The 11,272-nt window shown below is 43.8% G+C and overlaps 1 protein-coding gene across 1 annotated transcript in view; it reads right to left on the reverse strand.

Moving 5' to 3' along the window:
- The window catches only part of LOC138854517 (uncharacterized), a 114,364-nt gene extending 104,514 nt beyond the window's left edge, over positions 1-9,850 (reverse strand). The window contains exon 1 of the mRNA XM_070098287.1: positions 7,890-9,850. Coding sequence (XP_069954388.1) covers positions 7,890-7,959 — 70 coding nt within the window. The 5' untranslated portion in view covers positions 7,960-9,850. The remainder of the gene's footprint in view (positions 1-7,889) is intronic.
- Between the last annotated feature and the right edge of the window lie 1,422 nt (positions 9,851-11,272).

Raw genomic sequence — 11,272 nt, forward strand, 5'->3', positions numbered from 1 at the left:
TCTGGTGACAGGATTACACAGAGTTCTGGTCAGAGGACTACACAGAGCTCTGGTGACAGGGCTACAGAGACTTCTGGTGACAGGGCTACAGAGACTTCTGGTGACAGGGCTACAGAGTTTTGGTGAGAGGACTACACAGACTTCTGGTGACAGGGCTATACAGTGTTCTGGAAAGAGGGATACTCAGACTTCTGGTGAAAGGGCTACATATTGTGCAGGTTACAAAGCTGCACAGAGTTCTGATGACAGGGCTACACAGAGTTTTGCTGACAGTGCTGCACAGAGTTCTTGTGACGGGGCTACATATTGATCAGGTAACAGGGCTACACAGAGTTCTGGTGAGAGGGATACACTGCGTTCTACTGACAGAGCTACACAGAGTTCTGGTAACAGGGCTACACAGAGTTCTGGTGAGAGGGATACACTGCGTTCTACTGACAGAGCTACACAGAGTTCTGGTGACAGGGCTACAGAAAGTTCTGGTGACATGGCTACACAAAGTTCTGGTGACAGGGCTACACAAAGTTCTGGTGACAGGGCCACACAAACTTCTGGTGACAGAGCTACATATAGTTCAGGTGAGAGGGCTACACAGATTTCTTTTGGCAGGGCTACAAATAGTTCTGGTGACAGGGCTGCAGAGAGTTCTGCTGACAGGGCTACATATTGTTCTGGTGACAGGGCTACACATCGTTCTGGTGACAGGGCTACACAAAGTTCTGGTGACAAAGCTACACAGAGTTCAGGTGACATGGCTACACACTGTTCTCGTGACAGGGCTGCACAGAGTACTGGTGAAAGGGCTGCAAAGGGTTCTGGTGACTGAGTTACATATTGTTCAGGTCACAGGGCTAAACAGAGTTCACGTTAGAGGGCTGCACAGAGTTCTGGTGACTGGGATACACACAGTTCTAATGAAAGGGTTACACACGATTCTGGTAACAGAGCTACTCAGAGTTCTGGTGACAGCTTCATATCGTTCAGGTGAGAGTGCTACAGAGAGATCTGATGAGAGGGCTACATATTGTTCAGGTGAGAGGGCTGAACAGGCTTCTGGTGAGAAGGCTAAACAGAATTCTCGTGACAGAGCTACACGGACTTCTGGTGAGAGGGCGACACAGACTTCTAGTGAGTGGGTTACTTGTACTACTGATGGAGGGTTTAAAAGTACTTGTGATGACGTGCTTGTATGAGTGTGACTTCTCCAGTAAGAGAGATATTAGGTGAACAAACATAAGAGTCATGTCAGGCTCATCGCATGTACAGTCATGTCAGGTTCATCCCATGTACAGTCATGTCTTGTTCATCCCATGTACAGTCATGTCAGGTTCATCCCATGTACAGTCATGTCAGGTTCATCCCATGTACAGTCATGTCTGGTTCATCCCATGTACAGTCATGTCAGGTTCATCCCATGTACAGTCATGTCTGGTTCATCCCATGTACAGTCATGTCAGGTTCATCCCATGTACAGTCATGTCAGGTTCATCCCATGTACAGTCATGTCAGGTTCATCCCATGTGCAGTCATGTCAGGTTCATCCCATGTACAGTCATGTCAGGTTCATCCCATGTACAGTCATGTCAGGTTCATCCCATGTGCAGTCATGTCAGGTTCATCCCATGTACAGTCATGTCAGGTTCATCCCATGTACAGTCATGTCAGGTTCATCCCATGTACAGTCATGTCAGGTTCATCCCATGTACAGTCATGTCAGGCTCATCTCATGTACAGTCATGTCAGGGTCATCCCATGTACAGTCATGTCTTGTTCATCCCATGTACAGTCATGTAAGGTTCATCCCATGTACAGTCATGTCAGGCTCATCTCATGTACAGTCATGTCAGGGTCATCCCATGTACAGTCATGTCTTGTTCATCCCATGTACAGTCATGTCAGGTTCATCCCATGTGCAGTCATGTCAGGCTCATCTCATGTACAGTCATGTCAGGGTCATCCCATGTACAGTCATGTCAGGCTCATCCCATGTACAGTCATGTCAGGTTCATCCCATGCGCAGTCATGTCAGGCTCATCTCATGTACAGTCATGTCAGGTTCATCCCATGTACAGTCATGTCAGGTTCATCTCATGTACAGTCATGTCAGGGTCATCTCATGCACAGTCATGTCAGGTTCATCCCATGTACAGTCATGTCAGGTTCATCCCATGTACAGTCATGTCAGGCTCATCCCATGTACAGTCATGTCAGGCTCATCTCATGTACAGTCACGTCAGGGTCATCCCATGTACAGTCACGTCAGGCTCATCTCATGTACAGTCATGTCAGGCTCATCTCATGTACAGTCATGTCAGGGTCATCCCATGTACATGCAACGTGATATTCTTGCTTCACTTTCCTACTTTTTCAAAACAAGGTGAGTACCATCAGATGTCAAGTCACGTGATGGGTTCAGAGAACAGACGGTCGGCTCACCTTCATCCATTATGCTCAATGATATGCTCATCTTTATCTCTTAACGTAATTAAGGTATCGTAATTAACATTATACTCTTCTCGTGCGTATATTTATTCATCTAGACCAAAATTTACTCAAATATTTACGCAATGGTTCTCATCAATATGGCTAGGAAAGAAAAACCTGTGGTAATGAGAGTCACGTTCATTATTTCTCATATTTAGTTGTGTCTCTTTACTTATCTGTTTTGTAACCTGTAAAATTTACAGGAAGTTACTGTTATCCTTCAGCACATTTCTAACCCCATAATCAACTAGGAAATTTTACAGCTCTCTTCCCAGATGCAGTTATCCTGCACTATCTTATTTTGTCTCTCCCCAGATGCAATTATCCTGTCTCTCCTCAGATGCAGTTATCCTGCACTATCTTATTTTGTCTCTCCCCGGATGTAATTATCCTGTCTCTCCTCAGATGCAGTTATCCTGCACTATCTTATTTTGTCTCTCCCCAAATGCAATTATCCTGTCTCTCCTCAGATGCAGTTATCCTGCACTATCTTATTTTGTCTCTCCCCAAATGCAATTATCCTGTCTCTCCTCAGATGCAGTTATCCTGCACTATCTTATTTTGTCTCTCCCCAGATGCAATTATTCTGCACTATCACCTTTCCTCCTTTCTCATAAAACACGATATTGTTTACCTTTAGCGCTGATCGTATCTTCCGGACACCACCAGCACTATTTACGAGGAAGTTATACCTCCCCCTTCCCCTTTCCAGGTTTAATTCAAACCTGAGCTCTCTCTGAATTTTGCTGTCACCTCACAAGACACCACCAACAGCTGTCGACTAACACCCAGAGAAGCGGATTTGTCCTCAGACACCCTTGATTAAACCCAGGCTCTTAGATTGTGAGCTGACGTCACTACTGCTAATTAATTAAGTTATCTTTTTGATAAGTGTTAAGTGTTAACCCTAAAATTAAAGCATAATTTATTTCTTAACAACATTCTTGCAACTAACAACCACAACCTCGAAAATGATATATTTGAGAAACTTCCTATACAAAATGGAATTATAATTGATTAATACATCGTTACCAGGTAGCTGAATAAATACATAAACCTTTTTAAACAACATTTTTATAGTATTTGCCAGAAGCCACTTCTGAGGAAACATTAAACAACACTTGCCACTCTGTCACCCCTCAGTTTGTGAGGCTTACCAGAGAACACCAGTAAATACTGATGTAATCCACCGAACATAGTTATGACAAAGCTATTGGAATAATTTATTTACATACACACACACACACACACACACACACACACACACACACACACACACACACACACACACACACACACACACACACACACATATATATATATATATATATAGGATGGGGTCCACCTCTGGTGTAAATTGTGGGACCCATAGCCTCGGAGAAGTGGATAAAAAGGCTTCAAGGAAGAATATTTGGATTTCTTCCTGAAGCCATTTGAATATTCCACTTCTCCTACCACCCCATCTTTTAAACTATTTTTTTTTACCAATAGGAATATTTTATTACATAATATGGCACAGAAGATTTAAGAGATACATTGTTGATATAAAGGTGGCATATACGGTACATGTTGTTACGTGTGTATCACCGATTATAAGGCGAAAATCTCATCCAGCTCCTCAGAGCTGGGGTGTGTGCCCAAAATGCAGCATGCATTACCCCTTTGAACGGCCGCACTGAGCCGCTGGAACAGAAAACTAGCTGCCCTGGGATCCCTAGTTACCCTAATGAGTCTTTTTCCCAGCTCCTTAAGGAAATTAGATGCACTCTTTCCCCATGAGCCAAAGGTCTCTGAGCCTATGGGAACAAACATATAATGATGGGCAAGTTCTCCATATTTTCTAGACTTTTGGGACTCCCTAAAGCTGGCAGCTGCCCCTCCTTCCTCCCTGGTGTATTGGAGATAGGTATCAGCCAAGGTAGATGCACATGTATAGTCCCACACCACCTGCTTCCCATCTGTCCAGGCTTGAAGGGTGATACCATCTGGACGCTTCTGGCTGCCGTCAGATCTGCATAGTTGGGGTGGCTCCCTTACTGCTGGGCATCCAGCTGTTGTGAGGCTCCTCTTGATAATGTTATTAACCTCCTCATGTCTTGCAATCTTTCCCTCGGATTTACGGCACACAAGACCATGGTACCCGAATCGGTCTGCTGCTTCACTGCCACAAATACACCTGTGTTCGGCGAGAATAGGGGCGGCAAGTCGAAGGGCAACACCGATGCGGATGGTCTGTGGGTCGAGGCGTGTGCCAAGGCTGGAGTTGGGAACAGCCAACAGAAAGTCCCCAGCATGAGGGGCTCTCACTGCCAGCAGGAGGGCTCTATCCTTCCCTGACACACTCTGAAGCATCGTTGAGGCTATATTTTCCACTATTGGACCATCCCAGTGCGATTGTTTGTAGTTGTTGGGGGGAGCAGGTCTGGTTTCTGAGCCCGTTTGATTATCCCAGATCATTGCTCCGTCAATGAATTTTTGGTCCTGGGCTCCAATCTTGTCCCTAAGATGTTCAGGGAGAATCGCTGCTACAAGATCTCTGGATGCAATACACGAGGACAGAAAAGCAGGTAACGCAATCTGTGATGACTTGCGAACACCAATGCCTCCTAGTCTGACTGGAAGTGTAGCTTGGTTCCACTGCCCGTCTTCTAGAGTAAGGTTAAGTACTTTCGTAAAAATCTGCCTCAGAATACTGTCATATTCGTGCAGTATAGGGTTATCATATGAAGGTGCACATCTTAGGAAATATGTCAACCTGGGCAGACTCAAGCACTTTGTGAGAAGGTACAAGGCATCGTGGGTGTCCAGATTGCCTATTCGTTGTTCCATTCTCCTTAACTCTTCCAATTTCTTCCTGAGAATTGTGTCAATGGCATTACTTCCCAGAGGTGCTCCTAGCAAGACACTATTTGTGGGGGCAATGACTGCTGCTCCTGGTAGTTTTGATCTCACTGCATTTATCACTTGTTGACTGACTGAGATGATTTCACATTTGGATGGATTCAGGATGAGACCCATTTCCTGTCCCCGTGTCATTACCTGTGTAAGGTCATGTAGGAGGGACTCCTTTGTACCTGCTAGTGTGCCATCATCTAGGAACCAGATGTTTAGCTCGCTGGTCAGTCTGACTGTGATTTCCCTAACTGCAATACAGAAGAGAAATGGTGCAAGAGGATCTCCTTGTTGGACACCCTCCGATGATGTGATTTCATGCTCTCCAAAGAGAAGCATTGATTCCTTGCTATACCCAGCTGAAACAAAAGGGAAGAGACCAGGGAAATGTTCTTGTACTGCTGCTAATACCACGTCTCTTTTCAGGAGATTGAACGCATTCTTGAAATCTAATTTTACCACTGCATTGTCCTCAGGCAGGTTGTTGATATATGCCCTTGTTGCATGAACCGCTGCTTCACTTCCTTGAGAGACCCCAAAGCCAAGCTGGTTTGGTTGAAGCATCATGGCTGCCTGTGCACGAATACTTCGGACAGCAGCTTTGGATACGAGGCGGCGTAACGTGTTGCCTACTGCAATTGGCCGAATTCCTCCATCCTTCTTTTTAAGTGCACAAAGTGTTGCACCAAAAAAGAAAGGTCTAATTTCATCAGGAATCAGACCAGCCAAGGAATTGTTGACGAACCTTGTGATCTCTGAAAGCAGTGTTTCTGCAATTTCCCCAATAACTGGATTAACCATTTCCTTTAAATGCTGTGGCCTTATTCCAGTGTAACCCCCAGCAGAGCCAGATGGGAACGACATTATTGCTTTGTAAATGTCTGAGTCTTCCACAATCAATGGTTCCATAGTGGGGACAGAGGTGTTGGAACTGTTGGTGCCACTGGTTTCCCTGGCAGGGTGCTTTCCTCTAAGTGCTTCAGCCGTGTCAGCATCCCTGGGAGCAACTGTATCTTCACTGGTAATAATTCTGATTGCCCCCACTGTGTTGCCCTCTTCAATTTTCTTGCTCACCTGGACTCTGACTTTTTCACTGTCAGTAGAGTGAGTGGGGGTTCTGCCTCTCCCTTTTTTGTGTTGACGGGGAAGGTGAATGAGGTTATCAACTCTAGGAAAATCTCTTAAGGATTTAATTATCATTGAGGCTAGCCTCTTTCCCCTTCTTTCCGGCACAGCTAAGCAGACATTGCCAAAAAGTAGCAAGTTGTGCCATGCCTTGATGGTTGGTGGAGCATTTAAGATAGTGGAACCATCGTTTACTTTTATATATATATATATATATATATATATATATATATATATATATATATATATATATATATATATATATATATATATATATATATATATATATATATATATATATATGACATACCACTGCCACGAGTGTCGTCGGATCACGAGAAAAACATGTAGCTCAGCTGCATGCGTGATTCTTTTAGGATCGCTGGCTCAAGTGATAAGGTGATGCGTACATTGTTCTGTCTCTGGAGGCGGTACAAGGTTCGTAGGGTCGACTCCTGGTCTGCCGCAGTTTGCTAAATGATTTAAAATCACTTGTTTCGTGATTTCATTGTTTAAATTAAGTCCTTTCTATAATTTCCATTTATTTTAATGTAAAAATTAATAATTTTGGACCAAAAGAACCTTAGGAAACTTACCTAGCCCGATTATAACAAGCGCAATTTATTTTATCCCAATCCAATTAAATATATTTTAGATAAGTTAACAATAAGTTAATAATATACAAACAAAATGAAATATTTTTTTTCGTTAGGTTCAAAATGATTATTGAGAAGTATTGCATACACAAATTTTCGCTTGCCTTATTCGGCAAGAAGAGCATTGCTATTTAAGCTAAACGATTTCATCAGCTGTTGCCCAATACTCATCAGCTGTTGCCCGATACTCATCAGCTGTTGCCCGATACTCATCAGCTGTTGCCCGATACTCATCAGCTGTTGCCCGATACTCATCAGCTGTTGCCCGATACTCATCAAATGTGATGAAATATGATAGATAAACATTACCTTATGATTCTACAATATAATTATTATAAAGATTATGGTATGAATGTAGATGACTGGTTCAGAGAACCGACAAGTTGATAAATTAGACACATGTGCAACACTTGGGTGTCTTTAATGAGGAAACGTTTCGCCACACAGTGGTTTCATCAGTCCATACAAAGGAGAATGGTGAAGAACAGGCAGAGTTTGAGGTAATCAGTCCCTTAGCCTTGAGTCGATGTGGTCAGCCCATCAGTCCATCAAGATTGATGGACTGACCACATCGACTCTAGGTTGAGGGACTGATTACATCAAACTCCTCCTGTTCTTCACGATTCCCCCTTTGTATGGACTGTTGAAGCCACTGTGTGGCGAAACGTTTCCTCATTAAAGATACCCAAGTGTTGCCCATGTGTCTAATATATCATTACGTTATAAGCTTACCTGAGAGCATCAGCAGCAGAAGAGACAGTAGAAGACCAAACGCTGCCGTCACTCGGACAGGACCTGCCATACCGCTCAACTTTATAATAATTAATATGGTCCTTTCAATAGTTCCAATTCCTCTTCGTCTGGCTTCTCTCTTATCTCTTTCGTGAGTGTTTTCTCTGTGGGTCACATCACTTTTGCCAACTTCTATAGGAAGAGAGACATTTCGTGTCTGCGTGACATGCTCTTTTGGCTTTTTATGTGAGAAAATGATATGATGATACCGACAAGATGTGGAAAGAGACACTTACGTACAGTGAGTTAATTATCATTTATCATTTTGAGACGAGAAAAAACTGATATTTAGTCTCTCTTTCTCTCGTCATCTTTATTGCTTAAAAACTTGTTAGTGATGATTCTCACCAAAGAATTCTGAGATTAACACACAATTTAGATTTTCAATATTTTCATTAATATTCCTTCTTATTTGCTAATTGTAATGTTCCATTATGTTAAGTAAAAGTTCTAAAAGTGGCAGTTGTTAAGTGTCTATAAGTATATATGCATTGTTATCAAGTATTTCTGGTATCACTCCTTAAATTATAACATTCTCATTTCAGCTTTTACTACTTATTTTTAGCTTTACTACCGACGAAGCTGAAAATTTTCACCATCTTTCTGAATTTACATTCTCTTGCTGCACTGAAAATTTCCAATTTAACACCGACCTTCAGTTTTCAAAGCTTAACCTTTAGCAGTGTCTGTTTTTTATGGTTTTCCTGGATGTTATATGTTGACAACTGCGCATCTAGAACAATTAAACATAACATGGAAAATCCCATGAACATGAGTTTTAAAAACTTTGAGTTCGCTCTGATTTTTGTGGCTCAGATCAATTGTTTGTATATCAACACACGCTTATTATAGTTTTCAGTTTGTTGTTTTAAAGTGTACATACTCAGCACAGCACAGGGGATTAAATGTGTACTTGCTACCTCAGCATAGCGTAGGGAATTAAGGTGTACTTGCTACCTCAGCACAGCGTAGGGAATTAAGGTGTACTTGCTACCTCAGCACAGCGTAGGGAATTAAGGTGTACTTGCTACCTCAGCATAGCGTAGGGAATTAAGGTGTACTTGCTACCTCAGCACAGCGTAGGGAATTAAGGTGTACTTGCTACCTTAGCACAGCGTAGGGAATTAACGTGTACTTGCTACCTTAGCACAGCGTAGGGAATTAAGGTGTACTTGCTATCTCAGCACAACATAGGGGATTAAGGTGTACTTGCTATCTCAGCACAACATAGGGGATTAAGGTGTACTTGCTATCTCAGCACAACATAGGGGATTAAGGTGTACTTGCTATCTCAGCACAACATAGGGGATTAACGTGTACTTGCTACCTCAGCACTGCAAACATTGTTGATATTTATGTATAAAGTTAACTATAAATAGTTTCCTTTGCCTGAATTTTCCACTTTACTTGAGAAATGAGATATGAATTGCAAACACAAATGAATCAGCTTACTTTCACGTACTTTACGATCGTATTTTTGTCACTTCTAAGATAAGACGTATTTACATAGCAAAATGTTAGATATTTTATTTTCACACCTAGATGGATTGTTAGGTATTAAACACATTGATTTCCCAACGTTCGTGAACGCTGCACTTCACTAACACATGTCCGATCAAGAATACGTCTCGGTGTGTATATACATAGATATACTTCTCAAGTATATTTTTCAGCTTACAAACGCGCTCAGCGTACTGAATCAGATACAATACATATATAAATGATCATTCTGATACAACATGGCAAACATTCTCCTGTTCTTTGTTGATATTAACTGCTTTCAATTTTATCCTTGGAACAATATGTTCACGTTAGCAGATGCTTGGATACTGCAGTTATTCATGTCACAGGTACGACAGTGTCGTGATGTATTGGTGTGGGTTCGACGACGGAGCACAGGCGTAGACGGGACACGACGTACAGTTAGACATGATCATTGTCGTGGTCCTGGAAGAAAAATGAAGCATATGTTAGTTCATATATGGCAGTGCAAGACAGTGACTAACTTAAATTTGCTGAGAAATAGAAATGGAAGGGAACAAAGAGGGCTGTTACCTAATATATTAAAAACAAGAAAACCATTTTACCTCAGATATAACGGAAAAGAAGAAAAAAAAAGACAACTACGAAAGGAAAGAGAATCACAATAGGTCATTTCTATTAAAAAAGAATAAACGGAAAAGTTTTAAGGAAACAGGATCAGGCACCATTTATAATAAATCACATAATTCTGGACATCATCCATACGCGTGTCTGCTATTTTTATCCACGATAAAATAATGAACTAAGTAAACATCACGATAAACGTATCACAGAGGGTGCGTCCCTCGGTGCCCTGAGAAGTGGCTCGGTGCCCTGAGAAGTGGCTCGGTGCCCTGAGAAGTGGTTCGGTGCCCTGAGAAGTGGCTTGGTGCCCTGAGAAGTGGTTCGGTGCCCTGAGAAGTGGCTCGGTGCCCTGAGAAGTGGTTCGGTGCCCTGAGAAGTGGTTCGGTGTCCTGAGAAGTGGCTCGGTGCCCTGAGAAGTGGTTCGGTGCCCTGAGAAGTGGCTCGGTGCCCTGAGAAGTGGTTCGGTGCCCTGAGAAGTGGTTCGGTGCCCTGAGAAGTGGCTCGGTGCCCTGAGAAGTAGCTCGGTGCCCTGAGAAGTGGCTCGGTGTCCTGAGAAGTGGCTCGGTGCCCTGAGAAGTGGCTCGGTGCTCTGAGAAGTAGCTCGGTGCCCTGAAAAGTGGCTCGGTGACCTGAGAAGTGGCTCGGTGCCCTGAGAAGTGGCTCGGTGCCCTGAGAAGTGGCTTCGTGCCCTGAGAAGTGGCTTCGTGCCTTGAGAAGTGGCTTGGTACCCTGAGAAGTGGCTCGGTGCCCTGAGAAGTGGCTCGGTGCTCTGAGAAGTAGCTCGGTGCCCTGAAAAGTGGCTCGGTGTCCTGAGAAGTGGCTCGGTGCCCTGAGAAGTGGCTCGGTGCCCTGAGAAGTGGCTTCGTGCCCTGAGAAGTGGCTCGGTGCCCTGAGAAGTGGCTCGGTGCCCTGAAAAGTGGCTCGGTGCCCTGAGAAGTGGCTTCGTGCCCTGAGAAGTGGCTCGGTGCCCTGAGAAGTGATTCGGAGCCCTGAGAAGTGGCTCGGTGCCCTGAGAAGTGGCTCGGTGCCCTGAGAAGTGGCTCGGTGCCTTGAAAAGTGGCTTCGTGCCCTGAGAAGTGGCTCGGTGCCCTGAGAAGTGGCCCGGTGCCCTGAGAAGTGGCTCGGTACCATGAGAAGTGGTTCGGTGCCCTGAGAAGTGGCTCGGTGCCCTGAGAAGTGGCTCGGTACCATGAGAAGTGACTCGGAGCCCTGAGAAG

This window comes from Cherax quadricarinatus, chromosome 61, assembly GCF_038502225.1.
Source record: "Cherax quadricarinatus isolate ZL_2023a chromosome 61, ASM3850222v1, whole genome shotgun sequence".
Classification (NCBI taxonomy): Eukaryota; Metazoa; Arthropoda; class Malacostraca; order Decapoda; family Parastacidae; genus Cherax; species Cherax quadricarinatus.